Source organism: Rhinichthys klamathensis, unplaced genomic scaffold (assembly GCF_029890125.1).
Source record: "Rhinichthys klamathensis goyatoka isolate OS25496 unplaced genomic scaffold, OSU_Roscu_1.1 h1tg000220l_1, whole genome shotgun sequence".
In the NCBI taxonomy this organism is placed as follows: Eukaryota; Metazoa; Chordata; class Actinopteri; order Cypriniformes; family Leuciscidae; genus Rhinichthys; species Rhinichthys klamathensis.
Window position 1 is genome coordinate 869,614 of NW_026606744.1, and position 19,147 is coordinate 888,760.

The 19,147-nt window shown below is 40.4% G+C and overlaps 2 protein-coding genes across 2 annotated transcripts in view; one reads left to right on the forward strand and one right to left on the reverse strand.

The window, feature by feature from the left end:
* Positions 1-440: 440 nt before the first annotated feature.
* On the reverse strand, positions 441-6,123 carry LOC130097414 (protein FAM161A-like). The gene is made up of 4 exons (XM_056264245.1): positions 5,629-6,123; positions 5,154-5,449; positions 4,037-4,106; positions 441-1,510 (listed from the first exon to the last, which is right to left on the reverse strand). Exons 1-4 carry the CDS (start codon positions 5,737-5,739, stop codon positions 611-613), a joined length of 1,377 nt encoding a protein of 458 aa, XP_056120220.1. The 5' UTR covers positions 5,740-6,123; the 3' UTR covers positions 441-610.
* Positions 6,124-17,939: 11,816 nt separating this feature from the next.
* The window catches only part of b3gnt2b (UDP-GlcNAc:betaGal beta-1,3-N-acetylglucosaminyltransferase 2b), a 37,883-nt gene continuing 36,675 nt past the window's right edge, over positions 17,940-19,147 (forward strand). Inside the window, exon 1 of the mRNA XM_056264309.1 lies at positions 17,940-18,439. The gene's annotated coding sequence lies outside the window, so the exon portion shown is untranslated. The remainder of the gene's footprint in view (positions 18,440-19,147) is intronic.

Here is a 19,147-nt window from a genome sequence, read left to right on the forward strand (position 1 = left end):
TATAGTGCATGAGCCATATGGTCTACTTTTATGATACATGAATTATGCTTTTACATTTTTCTTTTTAAGTTGAAAGCTTCAGTCCCTATTACAATTGCATGCAAAAGAATGACCAGAAAAGTATATTCATATTCTACAGAAGAAAAAGTCATACAGGTTACACAGGAACAATCACAGTGAGTCAATTTGGGGGGGAAAATCACTAATCTTTTTGTGAATCACTTTGAAACTTACATGATAGTATATTTAAATTAACTAAGGGTAGAATAAAGCAAAAGCTGTTCCTTTTTTAGCTAACAAAGTGATGAACTTTGCACCCAACATCATCATGTTTGTATCATATCATTTCAGTTATTTAACACAGTAATTTAGTCCATTTAAAATCCAGCTGAAAATGTCTTCACCAACTCTGTTACACAAAAGACATATAATAGAGACTATTAAGTGATTGGTTTGTGAGTTTATTTATTGGCTACATGATTTTTACTCCACAGTAACACAATGAAAAACCAAAACATATACCTCTTTCTATCACAATATATAGTTACAGAGTTTTACAACTGATGAAAAGTTGTTTGTATTGTGGGTATGGTTTAGTCTATGTCAGCATTTAGACACTGATGTAGTCACTCTTGCAGGTGTTCGGGGGTTCTTGGCTGTTGCAGAGGCTGGTTCTGCGTAGGGGATGAATGTAGGACCAGTCTCGGTCTCTCTCTCTGTTGCTCTTTCTTTTCATTTCTTCCTCCACCTGCAGCACACCCTTGTTTTTCCATTTTCTGAGGTTGCTGCTGCAGCGTGATATACCTGTGTTCTGTGGCCTTGAAAATTCATCATCATACTCATTCTCGGCCTCCTCTCCCTCCTGCAGTGTGTCCTCCAGGATGCTAGGGGGCAGTGCTGAGTGTCTGTGATTCAGATGAACTGCCCCGTATATCTGGGAGTTTGGTGAGCTGGGCCTATATAGAGACCTTGGCACCGGTCTGGCTTTGAATGCCGTTCGTTCTGCTTTGGGAGGCAGGTTGTTGAACTCATCTGCTAGTTTTTTCTCTCTTTTCTTTTGCTCTCTTTCAATGAAGCTAAATGGTTGCTGCGGAAGTGGAGAGGCATGTCTTTGAGTGCCTTGTTGTTGGTGGTTTCCATGGTGACCGTGATCCATTTGGTTGATTAGATTTGTTTGTCTCTGCAGCTTATTTGGTCGCTTATTGATGATGTCATAGAAGAGCAAGTAAGTGGAAGCAGGAGCCGGCTTAGCGCGAAACTTCTTGCCACGTTCTTTCAACTCGTCCAGCTCTTTCTTCAGTCTCTCATTTTCTAACTCCATCTCAGAGCGGGTTTTCACATTGCGGCGTTTGCGATCCTCCTCACGAAGCATCATGCGAAACGGTTTGGGAATGGTTACTTTAGAATTCTGTCTCAGGCTGTCCATTACCTGATTGGCTGCACTGTGAGATGAGTTCTGCTGGGAGTGACACAACTTCCTGTGCTCCTCTATTGAGTTCTGCTGCGCCTCCTGTGCCTGCTGTGGAAAAAAAAAAGCAAATTAAATGTTAGATTTTTGTACTTTGTCTTTGCTATTAGAACTGTTCTGTGCAACTCTTCGTACCAATCACAATTCAGACTTTTGAGGTTTTGGTTTTTAAATTGGATGAAAAAAAATTAAAATAAACTTAATATTACAAAATAATGTGTGATAGGATGTTGTTTTCAGTAATGTGCAATGCATACATATCTAATAAAAAAATGTGTTTTAGGGTTGCATGACACTTAAAGAATTATAATTTACAGTTGTGGTTCTCAACCAGAAACCTGGGGCCCACTGAGGGGCCTCAGCAAACTTCCAGGGTCTAAATAGGTCTGAAAATGATTTAAATCTGGCTATGTTAATATAATTAAAATGCTAAAATAAAGATGTACAATATTAAACTGACATAATTTTTCTGATTTTATTTCTGTTACAACAGATTTACATGTCAGCTTAGATAGGAGGGAGGGGGGGGGATATGTTGGGAACCAATGATATACAGTGTTTTTTTTAACAATTACTTTCCTATTTTTCAAATTTAATTACAAATTGAATTCTCAGCATAACATTGAGTGATTGAAATGTTTAAATATTAACATGAATTTCAGAACGTCTCAGTATTTGGTTCATCCCCCTTATGCTTTAAAGGCACAGGATGAAAGATATTTGGATTAAAATGTCCAAAAAACACTAGAACAATGTTTTGTGTATTTTGTTGACTTGTGTACTTTATCCAAAATGTTTTCAACAATGTTTAAAACCAGAGAAATCCATAATTTTAACCAGTGTAACGTCCCGAGTCATTGCCTCGCCAGCCAATGTCGTCATATCTCCGTCACCCTCGATTTCCGGGTATGTGTTTTATTAGACAGGTGAACAACTGTTTGGATACCTTTATAAACAGAAAAATAATTGTTATATATTAGCTCAACACGGTTTGTCTTTTTGTTTGAATCTCTTGATTCTTGATTTACCGCGAGTAACATGTCTGAATCATGCCTCAGAGACAACACTATTTTATCAAGTGGCTAACATAGCAAAATCAGAAAGAGCTTAACAGTGACAGTAATACAGCATTTACCCTCCCATACAATATATTTTAAATTAATTAATTAATTAATAGTTTTAATTTCATGTCATTTAGCAACACAAGTCATCCAGCTTTTATTAATATGATATTCTAATATCAGTCTAGTTTACTGCAATGTGGAACAAGTAGAGTGACATTATAACATAACTTTCAAGACACTCAAATTTATTTTTAGTATGATTACTTTGACCAAGTAAAACAGAGCTGCATTACCCCACAGTTTTAATTCAACAAATAAAGTGACCTGTACGAGTAGTAATTCAGAACTTGCAGCTGTTCCTTTAGAATGAAATAAAATAAAGTGATTTTAAGTGATCAAATGTAAGGGGAAGGAGGCGGGAACCGGCAGACATTAAACGTAACTTTAATCGTAAAACAAACAAACAACAAAACGAAAGGAGCTGCAGCGGCCGACTGCGGAACATAAGCATAATAAAAGCTCAGAAGCTCCTTCATGGGACTCGAGACCTGTGTGTCACGCAGGTGTCTATCATTAGCATTCGCTTCACCGGCCTCGTCCACTCTCAGCCCCGACCTGCTTCACACCACAGTAACGTTAATAAAACTTGAATACATTATCCATGAATCCATGGATTATTGAATCCATGAACATGATTTCTGCCCGAGTCCCATTGGATTGTTTTCCATCGGCTGTGGAGGTGAAGACGACAACTCCCATGATTCCACGCTCATTCACGGCGTCATCAAGCTACGTCTTTGTTATTGTTTTTAATAAGTGACTTCTAGCGGCAAAACTTACATACTGTGCCTTTAATGACAGCAACACTTGAGCTGCATAAACTCCACATGTTTGTGTAACACCTGACTTGATGATCATGCTCTCCAGCATGATATGAGATGATCTGAAGTGCGTTATGTGCTTCAGTGGAAACAAGATCATCTGTACAGAGTTCACATGATTGTAACAACTTTTCTAATTTAATTAGTAACCTTTTCACTCTAGAGCGGTTTGGATATCTCAACTCCACCAGAATAACCCCAACGCATACAAAATAAACCATACACTGACTCATTGGTATTTTCAGAGGAAGTGGCCCCCGTTCTTCTTCTAGAAAGAACACTTTATTAGGAAAGGCCACTAAATGTTGTTGAATAAATTTAGACTGGTGACTAAATTGTACAGTAGGTTGGTTTTTGTAATGCACATAGTATATTTTATAACATTATGTCCAAATCTGCATATCTGTGCACCATAACAACCTTAAGTAAACTACAGTAAAGAACATTTATTGAAAAAAGTCACTTGAAAAGTCACATGTTCAGTCTGATCAGCACTTTATAAACAACTATAGTTCTGTCTATGTTCTCAGAGTGTTAAAAGGTTCTTGCATATGATGAACAAATCATTAAGTGAGATCATCTCAGCCTCCACACTGCTCTCATTTTCGGATTAATTCACTGACCTTTACCTTCAGAGAAGAATGACCATTCTGCAGACGTCCCACTGATACCTTGCTGCCAACCTGTATGGTACTACTGAAAGAGGTCAAAGGTCAGAGATCAAACATTGTGCGTGATCTCACTGTCTAGATACGATATAGTGAAGAAACCAAGTTACTTGGAATATTAACCATGCACTCTTTGGGAAAAATCTTTTTCAATGGGGTTCATTATAGAACCCTGGTCGCTGTGATTTTGCCAAGTAAGACATGTTCCTGGATCAACATATTTTGTTGATCCTGGAACAACATTCCTGTCGAAAACATTGTCCTAAACCTAATAACTTATCCCTAAAATCAGTAAATGATAGGTGAATAACAATGATGCAGAAGCCTGGTTGTAAGCCTAAACTTGACATAAACTGTAAACTTGTCTTTTAATCTGATTAGTTGATTGGAATGTTATTCCAGGAACAACAAAGATGTTGGGAGAAAAATATATTTAATGAATCATAATAATTTAGTGTTTAATGCTTATTTAATTTTTTTCGACTGATAAAGTATGTTTAATTTATATAATTTAATAAAATATAAAAATAAAACAAAAATAGTTCAAACTGAATCTATAAAATCTCCCTATGATGTAACCCCCTAAAAGGTTCCATATATGAAGCGCCTGACAGACCTCTTTAAGGTTCAATGTAGAACCTTTATTTCCTTAAGAGTGTGAGCTGTTTCAAGTACATTGTCACTCTTTTAATTTTCAGCCCCAAAAAGTTGCTCTATGTAGGCTAGTTTTTTTTTTTTTACTGTAATACAGCATAAAAATACCATAATATGTTTCCAAAGATGTAGGAAACGTGCATACAGCTACTTTGAAATATGCGTTCCGTGTCTGAACATGATCTGTTTTGGTCTGTGTGATCCCGCACACGGCCAATTTACACAGTAGTATTGCGACACCCCGGGTTGCCAGTTGGCTGAAACCACAGCGATGGAAGCCAATGAAAGAACTGGGTCAAAGAACTGGGTCAAAGATCACAGATTTTACCTGATCTTTAAAAAAAAAAAAAAAAATCTAATTTTGAATGTTCAGCTTTGCTCATTACTCATTATTATTCAATAAAGAATTAGATTTTTTTTTATTTTATTTTTTATCACAGACCTCTCTGTATCTTCTCCGTTTTGTCTCCAGAAGGTAATGATCTGTCTTTCTCTCTGACCAGGTTTGATCGGGCTCAGATAGAGTTTTTCCATCTCAGCCATGTTTCTCAGGTGTTCTCTCTTCAGCTCCTCTAGTTTGGTATAGTATTCCTGGTTGGAGAACACGGGTCTCTGCAGTTGATGGACTGCACACGGCTTCCCATAGTCAGGATCAGAGCGAGAACTGAAGTCACACACCGCTATATTCTCACTGTCAGACTGCTGCTCATACTCCTGAGAGACCGAAAGGGAGCAAAACATAAGTTACAGTGTTACAGTACATATAAACGTATATCAAGTGGTTCTTCCATTACAGATTCTTACTTTCATAATACATAATCTTCAAAATTCGCCTGGAAATGCTTAATTACACGGTGAACTAGTCTTTTGCATTGTATAAGTCAAACATCTACCTCTGTGTGGTGAACAATGTCATTCAGGGAGCATGAGTAATCCTTTTCCTCTCCAAATAGAGCCTGAAGTTCACTCGGCTGCAGGCTCTCTGTGCGCAGTATTGGGGTCATGGTCCAGGTGCTTTATTCTTCTGAAGTACAGCACAGCTTGCAATTCTGCTCTCATATAGCTTCAGATAAGTATTGCTCTGCTTCCTTTCGCCTTTTGATTTTGCTCCTGCCACACTACAGTAGGTTATAGGATTTCTCACCCCACACATTCACACTCAGATGTGCCAATCACAGTTTGTCCCTGTGGATAAGCCTCAAAGGGTCACGATTTAGAGCCCGATGCCTGTTGACCATATGTCCCATGTATTCTTCAATCCCTGATTTACACCTTCAGATGTGATTTGTGAACTGACCCATTCCAAACCTCAAATTAGATTTAGAGATTAACAACACTGTTAATTACAGAGGGAGTCCAGGATGTGAAAAGGTTTCAGCTAAAGGTGTTTGGAGAGATGTTATTAGTGAGAGTTTAGGGCGGAGTGGGAGCAATATTTTTTTTTCACTATTCTCCTGTATCTGTATCCTGTTATTATTGTAAAAGTTCAATAAACAGATTAAAAATATATATATATATATATATATATATATATATATATATATATATATATATATATATATATATATATATATATATATATATATATATATATATATATATATATATATTAAACCTTACATGTCTTTTTCTATACATTTAAAAAAAAAAGGCATAGAACCAGATCATTTGAAGGGCACTGAGAACATAGTTTTATATAATTTGATAATAATGTTAATAAAAAAAAATATAAAAAGACATTAAGATAAATACCGGGACTAAGTTAGCTGCAAAAAGATTACTTTGCACTCATTTGAAATTGACCTATTACATTCTATGATGTGACATTTATTTAAATGTTGAATTATTTAAAATTAATTTAAATTATCTCGGATGTGGCTGTTGTGATTCGTGGTCATAGTGGCACCAGCTGCTGCAATAAATGTGGTATATTCAAATGACTTTGATGTAGTCATTTTATATTTACCCACTTTTAAATGCATATCGCCCACCGTGCACAGTTTCCCTAGGTATAATTACTTAATTGGGCATTACATTTGAATTATATTTCAAAGTCTACTTTCTGTCTGTCACACTGTAGTGTAGATCATGCCAGCAACCCTCTCCCGGAGGACGCCCCGTAATAAGCCCAACAGGGGAGGGAGGGCGCCCTGAATGTTGACAAAGGGCTGGTGACAGGTGTGACCAGGGCAGCTCCAGCAGGACATGAAGCCTCCAGGGCGGTACCAGCAATACAGGGAGTCAGGGGGGTGCCAGGGTCACAGGAAACCAGGGAGGTGCCGGTAACTAAGGGAGCCTGGGAGATGCCACTGACGACATAGGGCTGGGTGGAACCAACAGGGACACAGGAGATTCTGGGCTCAGAATGGGCCGTGATGGGAGAGGGAAAGGAGCAGGTTCATGGGATGGAGCAAGCTCTTGACTGAGTTATGGGGCTGGAGCAGAATCTTGGAATGACTTTATACAGAAACAAATGTATTCCCTCCATGAGAAATTCACTGGTAAGCCCACTAATTGGTCAACATGTGCACCAACACAATAGATAGTCTTAAGGCTGGTATTATCCAGATTTGAGAATTCAGCTAACTCACCGAATTTTAGGGAGTACTCCCTGAGAGGAAGTCCTTGGTGCTGGAGATTGACGAAGGCTACTGCTAAGTCCATCTGAGGTTCTGGTATTCTGTCACGCTGTAGTGTAGATCCTAAGCACAAGACGAAGGGAGAAATCCAAAGAAACCTTCGTTTAAATCCACCAACAGAAATACAGGAATTTGCAGGAGAAAACAGTGCAACGCAACAACTAAACAGCAAAAACATGACTAATACCAGAACAAAGGGAGAACCAAGACTGTGAGTATAAATAGGGTGAGCAAACAAGGGTAACTAAATGAGGAGCACCTGAACTGAATGAATGAGACAATGAGTGACCATGGTGACAAACAGGCAGGGAATGGAAGATGAACAGAACTAATTAACAACTAACCTTTAAACTTAGGCATTAACATAACAGAAAAACAGATCAGATACAAACTCAAAATGTGAGACTGTCACAGTTTAGATTAAATAAATAAAAAATCATAATTGTGACTATTTCTTGCTGTCGGGACTTAATATTGCTCAAATTGCATAAGACTTTGTTTCTCACAATTGAGATTTAATTTCTCATAATTGCAATTTAATATCTCACAATTGCATCTTTATTTCTCATAATTGTGATTTTGTATTTCACAATAGCGACTTTGGACTTCACATTCGCAATTGTACGTTTATTTCAAAATTGTGATTTGATTTCTGAATACATAGAGGGTCCCATCTTGCACCCAGCGCAATTGACTTTGTACACCGACGCATGTATCATTCCTATTTTGCACCCGACACACAGCGGAGTTTTCCCTCCACAGACGCACGTCGGTAAATTAGGGAATGAACTTGCGCCCCCGGGGCGGTTCAGCGAAAAGAGGAGGCGTGTTTCGGCGCAAACGTTCCCCGGTGCTATTTTGCAGTTCCAGAAAACAATTTGCGTTATTCAGATGCTATTTTAAGGACGCATCCTTGGCCGTAATGTAGCGTGTGCATAACGCGCATACACTTTGCTTATCTCATCTACACAGACGCAGCAGTTCCCATTTTTGCAAACCATCTATCTATAAATTACTGGAACGTCTGTCTGTGTGTCTGTTATTCGCATATCTCTCGAACCGTTAGTCCGATGGATTTCAAACTTGACAGATGTCTTGCTACGGGCACGAGTAAGTGCAGTGCCAAGTTTGACGTTGTTTGGATTAGAAATGCAAAAGATATCGGTAAATATATCGGTAAAAGAAGCACACAAGAAGGTTTAGAAGGTTGTTGTTTAAAAATAAACATTCTGACATAAACGCTCTGTCAACTAAACATTAAGTCAGCTACACTGTTTTCTTCTGAATATTATACTTTATTCGCGGCCATCATTTGTAGTAGCCTATTCACGTTGTTTGAATTATAAATGCAAAAGATTTTGTTAAATGTTAGCCTGGATGCCAGCCAAACTTAGCCCAGCCCACAACATTTGAGGATGGGAAGTTCGGTCTGGACTTGATCTGTTGTGAAGCAAGTATGCCCAAACCAAAGCTGTTCGGAGTTCGGACCAATCAAATTGTCAGGGTGGGCTTTATAAGATGAGAACAGATGATCAACAGTAACGTAATCATCCACGTCACCAAAGAGCACTTGGGTTGAATTCGTTTACAACAAAGAATGTCTGCCGCTGGAGAATTTAGGTGTGTAGATTCAGCCATTGCGTCTGTTATAGAAGATGTAGACAGCGCATTCATTTTAAAAGAGGAACAGAGAACCGCGATCAATGCATTTGTCGATCCAATTGAGTGCAGAGGCATTTTCTTTCCTGGTTTGGTTGAAACACGCCCCATAATCACAGCCCAATGGAGCAGTATCAGACTCACATTCTGACTAGAATCTGAGTATGACGACATCAGGCTAGTTAAATATATCTTAAAAATAAACATTCTGACATAAAAACTCTGTCAGCTAAACATTAAGTCAGCTACACTGTTTACTTGAATATTATATTTTATTCACGGGCATCATTTGTAGTGGCCTATTCACAAACTGTTTGCTGAAGCGTAGCGTTTTTTCGGAGTTCACTGGGTAGCCTGCTCCCTGAATCATCGTGTTTATTCATTTGTGGATGTTAACTGATTTGTTCTTATCATCCGATTGTGGTTGTATAATGTTACTGGATCTTAGTCCTGGATTGATCTGTCTGTGTGTGTGTCTTTTATTCACATATCTCTCGAACCGTTAGTCCGATGGATTTCAAACTTGACAGATGTCTGTCTTGCTACGGGCACGAGTAAGTGCAGTGCCAAGTTTGACGTTGTTTAGATTAGAAATGTAAAAGATATAATTAAATATATCGGTAAAAGAAGCACATATTGGCTTTTGCCGCTCTAGCCGCTGGCCACTTCCCCTCACACACTGCAAACTGAGGCCACTCCCCCTCTCACACTGCACACTGAGGCCACTCCCCCTCTCACACTGCACACTGAGGCCACTCCCCATCTCACACTGACTGCACACTGAGGCCACTCCCCATCTCACACTGCACACTGAGGCCACTCTCCCTCTCAGACTGCTCACTGAGGCCACTCCCCATCTCACACTGCACACTGAGGCCACTCTCCCTCTCACACTGCACACTGAGGCCACTCCCCATCTCACACTGCACACTGAGGCCACTCCCCATCTCACACTGCACACTGAGGCCACTCTCCCTCTCACACTGCACACTGAGGCCACTCTCCCTCTCACACTGCACACTGAGGCCACTCTCCCTCTCACACTGCACACTGAGGCCACTCTCCCTCTCACACTGCACACTGAGGCCACTCCCCATCTCACACTGCACACTGAGGCCACTCTCCCTCTCACACTGCACACTGAGGCCACTCCCCATCTCACACTGACTGCACACTGAGGCCACTCCCCATCTCACACTGCACACTGAGGCCACTCTCCCTCTCACACTGCACACTGAGGCCACTCCCCATCTCACACTGACTGCACACTGAGGCCACTCCCCATCTCACACTGCACACTGAGGCCACTCTCCCTCTCATGGTGCGTTCACACCGGACGCGAATAGCGCGTCAGGCGCGAGTGATTTCAATGTTAAGTCAATGCAAAGACGCGTTACGCGCGTAAAAAATTCCTGCGTCGCGAATGAGGCGTAGAGCGCGGCGCGGTAGACGCGAATACGCGTCATTCGAGCGAACTTGACACGCGAATGGCGCGAATTGAAGCGTCTGGCGCGGAAGCGCGTTACGCGCGAATGATTTAGTTAGTGCTATTTGTGCATTCACGCGTTTGACGCGAATTCGCGTCTGCCGCCCGAGTTGAAAAATTTGAACTTCTGCGTCAATTCGCGCCGCGTTAACCAATCAGGAGCCTGCTTGCTGCTGTCACGTGGTGAAGTGGAAGTTTATGTTATTTTAATAAATTATTTTGTGATATTACTAAAATGTCTGGTGTGGTTCTAATGCACAACAAAGCAAATCTTTCACATAAAAACTCGATTTTAATATATGAGAGATAGTACTCATTTTGTATTGAATGCCATTTATTCCATATCTATTTTAGATTATATGAAACATTATTATTTTAATGTAAAAACAACAAACACTTAGTGTATAATAAATAAAAAAAATCACAGGACAGGTTTCACTTTTGGAGGCTGGCTCCATTTATTATCAAATAAATGTGCGGGCGAGGGTGAACCTCGCGCCGGGCTGTAGAGCGCGGGCTCGACAGGCATAGACCGAGTCGAGGCCGAGGCTTTACACGGCCTACGCTGTCCTCGTCAGCGTCCTCACCGTCAGGTCCACCAAACCTAGCTCCTGGAACAAATGGTGAAACTCCTGAAACCCTCCGGAGGGTCTGGTGGATCCGAGTACAGCGACGATGTCCCCTATGCAGCTGTTTCTGCTCTCCAGAGCAAATACGAGCGGTGACTCTCTCGATTAATGCTAATGCTAATGCTCGATAAACATCTAAAAAAGATGGCCGCCTCCGGATTTCGCTTCTGACGCGCGTAAATTTCGCTTCAAACTTTTGTTTTTACGCGCGTCAGTTTCACTCTTGACGCGCGAATTAACACAAAGTGGTCAAGCGTCAAACTAGACGCGGTAGACGCGAATTTGACGCGCTATTCGCGTCCGGTGTGAACGCACAGTCACACTGCACACTGAGGCCACTCCCCATCTCACACTGACTGCACACTGAGGCCACTCCCCATCTCACACTGCACACTGAGGCCACTCTCCCTCTCACACTGCACACTGAGGCCACTCCCCCTCTCACACTGCACACTGAGGCCACTCCCCCTCTGACACTGCACACTGAGGCCACTCCCCATCTCACACTGACTGCACACTGAGGCCACTCCCCCTCTCACACTGCACACTGAGGCCACTCCCCCTCTCACACTGACTGCACACTGAGGCCACTCCCCCTCTCACACTGCTCACTGAGGCCACTCCCCCTCTCACACTGCACACTGAGGCCACTCCCCCTCTCACACTGCACACTGAGGCCACTCCCCATCTCACACTGACTGCACACTGAGGCCACTCCCCCTCTCACACTGCACACTGAGGCCACTCCCCCTCTCACACTGCACACTGAGGCCACTCCCCCTCTCACACTGCTCACTGAGGCCACTCCCCATCTCACACTGACTGCACACTGAGGCCACTCCCCCTCTCACACTGCACACTGAGGCCACTCCCCATCTCACACTGACTGCACACTGAGGCCACTGCCCCTCTCACACTGACTGCACACTGAGGCCACTCCCCCTCTCACACTGCACACTGAGGCCACTCCTCCTCTCACACTGCTCACTGAGGCCACTCCCCATCTCACACTGCACACTGAGGCCACTCCCCATCTCACACTGACTGCACACTGAGGCCACTCCCCCTCTCAGACTGCTCACTGAGTGAGCACAGCGCAGGACCAGAGACAGAGAGTGTCGAAGAAAGCAGTTCACTGTGTAGCCTGCTCCCTGAATCGTGTAGTTCAATTTTCCATATTTATTGTATGTCATTATGTCAGAATCAGTATTTGCTTTCTACCATGCACAAATAAAAATGTCACTGAACTTTTGCTGTATAATTGTAACAATGAGCACTCAAACACACCAAACCAACAATTACTAAAAACACACACAAAAACTGATTTTGCACGGGCACTTTGCACTAGTATACATAATTACAAGGAAAAATATTCCACACGAGGGAAATCATTGTTGTGTCCATGAAGATGTGAAAAATAGGCATAATATACCTTACACATTTACCCAAATTATACGCCTGTTTAACCGAAGCTAATTTGGGTGGGTTTCTCCCATCTCAATACAATGTCACTTCTCTGTCTTTTACGGCCGGTCTCCTCGGCTGTAAACCGCTCCTGGCGTGCGCCTGGCAAATCCGACATCATAATAGCAATCCGCCATGGAACAAGCGCGCCTGCTTTTGACCTGTTAACTGTCACCCCCCTTTTTTTTTATATACATGAAAATGCACATTTCGAACTTAAATGGTTGTAATTCAAGAATGCTTTGGAATATAGACGTAGGATTGGTCTCGTTTTGAAGAAGACATTTGGCAGATTCTTGTAGAAGTGAAATAAATTAAGAAAGTGAAACAGAAAAAAAGTTATAGAAGTTTGAGTTTATGAAAATGTACAATGTAAAAAATTTAATCAAAATATATCATTTATATCAAATATATATTTTCAAAACCTGGGCGACTCTAAAGCTGCAAAAAAATCAAAGCCAAAAATCTGAACAAGTTGTGTTTCAAATTTTAGGTTGATATCTCAAAAAATGAGTTTTCAGTAAGATTTTGTTTGTGCGCAGTACCAAACTTTTTCACTAGATGACAACCAGACTCCATTACTGCCCATATAAGGGCGGCTCCATTTCCATATGTGTTTTGAGTGGTCTGAACCATTATTTCCACAATTTTCATACAATTTATGAAGTAGACATCCTATTCAAAAGTAATATGAGAAGTTTGGCAGATTTTGATATGAATTCAACCTCTAAGAAACACATAAAAAGAACAAGTATGTGCGTTATAGTTTGCTGCCACATCACAAATGGTGAATCTATAAAAATTGTCTTTATATTTAAAAAAAATTAAGACCTTTTTTTCTAAAATAATTGAATGGATGTTATCTTTTGAACTCTTGGCATGAAAACAAACTGAGGTTTCTACCCTTCTTTCATGATTTCAAAATAAAGGTCTGAACACGCCTTAGGAGTATGAAAATATTCTTGTTGCAAATTGATAAATTACGGCTCCTCTGTAATTTATTTTGAAAATCAATCACCAAATATGGAAACTAGAGATTGTAAGCTTTCAAATGATATATAGTTTGTCAAGATTAGTTTAGGTTTAGTATAGGATATTACTGTTTTAAAAATGTAATGGATTTGGGCCCACTGGTGGGCCAGTGACATGTGAGATGACGCTCTGATTGGTTTATTTCACGTTACGCCCAAACAAACCACACCTATATGAGTAATGTAGCTACTTCAGTTCAGACCAACCCATTTTAGATTTGCGTCGGGCGCAAGAGTCATTTATCCCACCGTATAATAGCAACAGCGCCCGAGATCCGCCCACAAAGTTACTTTTTGTTTCGCGTTTGATACTTGCATTTCAGATCGTTATAGGGCCCATAATGTGTTTGTTTGAGCTGTTAAAATCTGTGCGTAGATGTTCAGGGTTAATTAGGAAGCTGTTTTCACACTCTTACAGTTATCAGACATCTGACACTTCAGTTTGTCAATCCATCTGCTACCACAAGCAGGCTTAAATACAAACACATGTACTCAATTCTGACTCCCTGCGGTTTACTGTATAAACATAGCCTACTCCAAGAATATCGAAGTTAGGTGTCTTTTCTCTTTAACTCCCTCTAAACTGAGATTTTGTTTTCTAGAACTAGCTAGATTTTCAGATTGTCAGCAGCTCTTGAATGTTGGATAAACAACTTTCTTCTCGAAGTTGGCAAGACATTATTAATATATTCATGTATGAATGTGAGTAAGATCCAATATTTTATATTGCCCACAAGGGGGCGTTATAAATTCATACTGATGTTGTGATTTTCCAGGTGGAAGGGAGACGATTGCCCTGTCCAAATACCCATACTTGCTGTCCTGGCCACTTGAGAGCGCATGCATGCGACAGCAAGGAAGTGCGCAAGATTGTCCCATGTCTAAAAAATGCCAAAGTGGAGTGGCCGTAATGCACACTAAACTCACACTATCTTGAGGCCCTATCCCAAATGGCACCCTAAACACTCGTGGTCTTCCTACGTGTCCACACTTTCGTGACGTAACAGAGCTTTGACTCTCGGGAAGAAGTCTGCTGTGGAGCTCGCACTAGCGGGCTCGGCAAAAGTGCGCATTGAGGACTCATATCGACCGCAAGGGCGGCGCTCGCGAGCACCCCTCTGAAACCTAAAATGGCCTAAAGTGCATATGAAGTGTGCCATTTGGGACAGGGCCATAGAGCCTAAGCGTATCCCATTGTGCATTATATTCGGGAACTCACTTGCCTCGAAATCGCAAGATGTCGAGGAAAAGGTTCCACTGTAAGTTAGATTAGACATGACATATCCTATAATTTGGAATTAAAACATAAATTGTTGCTCATTTCATTGGTGCAAAGATGAGTAGACTATATGTATTTTGTACAACATTTGCAACTGCTTTTTATCACTTAAGCACCACAATTTTAAAATTGTGTCTTGTTAGTTACATAGCGACTACTGAACAGACATTTAGAAGTTTATTTGAAAGTTTATTTGAAAGTTTATTTGAAAGTTTATTTGAAAGTATTGAAAATAAAATCTGTAAACACTTTAATTTTTGCAACACTATAAGTGTGTCCCATCGGGTAATCATAAGTTATATACACACTTTCAGTCTTCATGCCTACTTGAACACTTTGGCCAAAATACAGGAAATTCATCATGTAAGTAGGTCGTGTGGTCAAGTGCAAAGACTGCAAGTGTGGTTATTTGGACAGAGCAAAAGAACACTAAAGCAGAGGAAAAAACGATCATGATTTTTTTAGTTTGTGTAAAGTTTAGGGGTGAAATACACCTTGTGAAATGTTGCACTTTTTTATTGGTCAGTTATTACGTTAGAAGTTTGCCTCACTTCCAGTCTTTCTCATTTGATCATTGCGGATGTTTGAGGCGTTTAGTTATTCTCGTGAAGTAAACCATGTGATTATGAGCATTAAGTTAATTCATTCATCTTCGTTCCTCTTTTTGCACTTCCCTAAATGTGTCACATCACACTTTTGTAAATGTGACCCATAATCACAAGTTCCTCAAAACAATGCTCTCACACAAGTGTGTGAGAAAGTTTTCCAGTGGAGGTCATACAATCCAGAGTACATAGTCAATGATTTGCCAAATGCCTTACTCAAGGTCAGCTATTAATAACGGAAAGTTACAGAATATGTTGATAGACTTGTGTAGCTAAATATGTACAGACCCATGAGCACTTCAATAAACGCAGTCATCCTGAAGTCTGGTAACCGTAATGATGATCCCCCTTTAAAACGTCGTCTGGGTGGAGTGTCACTGTTACGTCACGTGTGCTCTTGGACAAGACTGAGATTTTCTTGTTCTAATCTGGATATGAAAGGGCCCTGTGTTCTGTAAAAGGACAGTTTGTGTAAACAAGTCTTGCTCCCACTGCAGCCAAACATGTATGAATGTGTATTTTTAACTTGGAAGTGTGAGTGTGTCAGTGGAGAGTCAATATCTTGCTCTCTACTATAAATGTGTGGGGTCAGAAAGCTCAAAAACATTTTCTTATTAGTGTTTTGTGCCAGTAAAAATATTTACACATCCTTAAAATAAGTTATATAATATAATATAACCACATATATGTAAAATAATAAAATTGTCAGGGTTTGGTTGCAACATGGCAAGGATAGATTGGATCCTTATCAGCAGCATGATTATTAAACAAAACAAACTCAATTTAACAATTAAAATTCTTCAAAAATGTTACGTTATTAGAAGAAAGAAAGCTTTAAAGGGGTCATATAATGGTACATGCACTTTTACAAGTTGATTGTACTGAAATGTGTGTTGGCAGTGTCTGTACACAACCATCATATAATGATAAAAATCCATCCAGTGGTTTTGTTTTAATCTCCTTATGTTTTCCCCTGCCTCAAATCGAGCTGTTCGACCGTGTGACGTCACACGGTCGGACGCCCCTCCCACGATTGTTGATTGACAGCAGCGTTTCAACACAGACCCGCCCTCGCTCATGAGGGAGCTGTCAATCATAGTCTGCGTGGACCGGCGCGGTCATTGTTGATAGGCTGGAGCACTGTCTATGAGCAGAATGGCGTCTAAGCGATTGTGGTGTTCTGTTCTTGGGTGTAATAACGAACACAGCAGTCATTTCAATGTTCCTAAATCCGAACCGCTGAAGACGCAGTGGCTGTGTTTGTTTTCGAAGGGAATATTCCCCACGAGCAACGTCAATGCTCTCATGTTTGCGCGAATCATTTCACACACCAGACTGCTTTATAAACGAGGGTCAGTATAAAGCTGGATTTGCTAAGAAGCTGCTCATGAAAAATGGATCGGTACGAGATATTCGTGTTCCTGCTGAATCTCCAGAAGAACGGAAGTGAATGTAACGTTTTATTAAACTTTATATTAATATATTAATCTTTGCAAATCGCTAGCTGCACGCTTCACAATGAATGCGTCTAAGGTTTACACTCAGGGTACATTACGGCATGTTTTCTATATATGACGTTCTCAATATAATTCATAATCCCAAGTTTATACTGAACAACGCGTTATGGTTATTGTGTTATCGAGTTACAAATGGTGTATGCACAGAACAGAGGGGCGGAGTGAGCAAAGCTCATTATCATTTAAAATCATATACACTGAAAGGCGTGCTGAAAACAGAGCTGTTTTTGACCAGGTAAAATAAGTGTTTTCTTACAATACTAATGAGAATGTTTAATTAAAGTATATTACAAACTTTTAATTTAGACCCTAAAGAATCATATTAGCTTGTACAAAAATGACATTATATGACCCCTTTAAGGTTTTAAATGACATTATGGCAAGTAAATAATGACAGCATTTTTCCTATACAGGTTTGCACGATTTCTTATTTTAAGGATGTTTCGATATTTGAACTGGAAAATAGGACTAAAATGCTTATGTTTTTTTTGTTTTGTTTTTTTGCAGTGAGGGTACTGATATTTCCCCTGTGAGGCCACAGAAAAGGAAAAGCACATGCACTGCACAAGCTGCATGCATGATTGAACTCCTTCCTGTTCTGTTCAAAACCACATCATTGGCAAAAGCACCAGAACAGAGACAGAAAGAGGATTTGAGCCCAGGTATATCTTGGATCGTTCTCTTGTTTCACACATTTTCTTTCTCTTGTATATCTCACTTTTCTCAGTCTTGTCTTGTTTCTCTCTCTTTTTCTCACAAGATTGCCATCTAAATGTGGTCTCTTTCGTGCCGTGTGTCCTGCACAGAAGTGCTTCAATGTGCTTTATATTTTCATAAAAATTACTTCTCATGGTTTGACTTCTTATGCTGTTGGATATGGAAAACTGACTGCACATAATTGTGTAATTGTGTTCTTGGGTAATTTTACGGTTACTCTAAGAACACAGGCTTCCTTTATTTTCCGGATTTAATCAGAGCTCTAGATCTCACAGGGACCTTCTCTTTTCTCTTCTCTCTCTCTTTCTCTCCCCTTGATAATTTCCCCGCTGCTTCATTTTCTGAGGAACATTCTGAATCCAAACTATTCTCTCCGTGTAATTCTTGTCTATTTCTCTGTGAATCCATCGAGAGGAGACTCTGAAGAGAGTTTGCCCTCTGACCTTTAGGTGTGTGTAGTTTAGGCACTGTTGGTTCCATAAATAGTGTCTTGCAATACTGGCTTTCTGGGTATCTTGTGTAGCAAGCATTCGAGACCAAATCCACAAACACACACACACACACAAGTCAAGCCATGGTCAAGAGCATGTGAAGAGCTTTCAGCTGGCTGGGAGTGAGATCAAGGCTGAAGACTTTTGCCTTTTATAGCTGGAGAGAGGAGTCTGGACAAAGTAAACAGTGAGTAAACTACTGCGCTCTTTCCTCTTCCTCTCTCTTTGTCTATGGAACATTAAGAATCTTCCCAGGCCTGTTTACATGACTGCTTGAAATTAAAAGGGCTTATATTTATGGGTTCGCTCTCTTTTTCCAGGATAGAGATTGTGTGCTGCTGCGTATAGGGGAGGACAAGGGAGAGAGAAAGCAGAGGGGAGGTGCTGTGTAATGTTCACTGTTCACATTTTAAATCACCTAACCTTTTGGAAATCCTTTTGTTGTCTCATGTTCTTTTGGGAATTTGGTGCTGAAATCCCTTTATGTAGTGTTGACTTGGGATGTTAGGATTGCGTGACCTGTTTATTTATAAAGCAGTCATCAGATCATTTTCCTTCATAAAACATGTGATCCGAATCTTGTACTGCTCATAATGAAATATATGAATAGCCTTGATGACCTAATTTCATACCTCATGAGACTTAAAGCAGTTCTTAGTAATGTTTAAGTCTCAGATGTTTCTACTAAACCTTTACAATCCAGATAAATTAGAATTGTTGACAAAGGAGTAGAGCTATGACCTTAATGTGGATAGGAGAGCTCAGATAGAGTTCATATTCTTCCTAATCTATGACATGATTGCGACATGTGTGTGTGCAAATCTGAGTACAATGTGTGACAACAAGCACATTTAAATTGTAATCACGTTAAAGTATACAATCTGGCAATGCACAA

Excerpts from the sequence above, each read along its gene's own strand:
- LOC130097414 (XM_056264245.1), bottom strand. The coding sequence starts at position 5,739 with ATGACCCCAATACTGCGCACAGAGAGCCTGCAGCCGAGTGAACTTCAG. Across the intron at positions 5,450-5,628 it reads ACATTGTTCACCACACAGAG|GAGTATGAGCAGCAGTCTGA; the intron begins GTAGATGTTTGA and ends TCGGTCTCTCAG. Across the intron at positions 4,107-5,153 it reads GTGATAAAAAATAAAATAAA|TACCATACAGGTTGGCAGCA; the intron begins AAAAAATCTAAT and ends CTCTTTCAGTAG.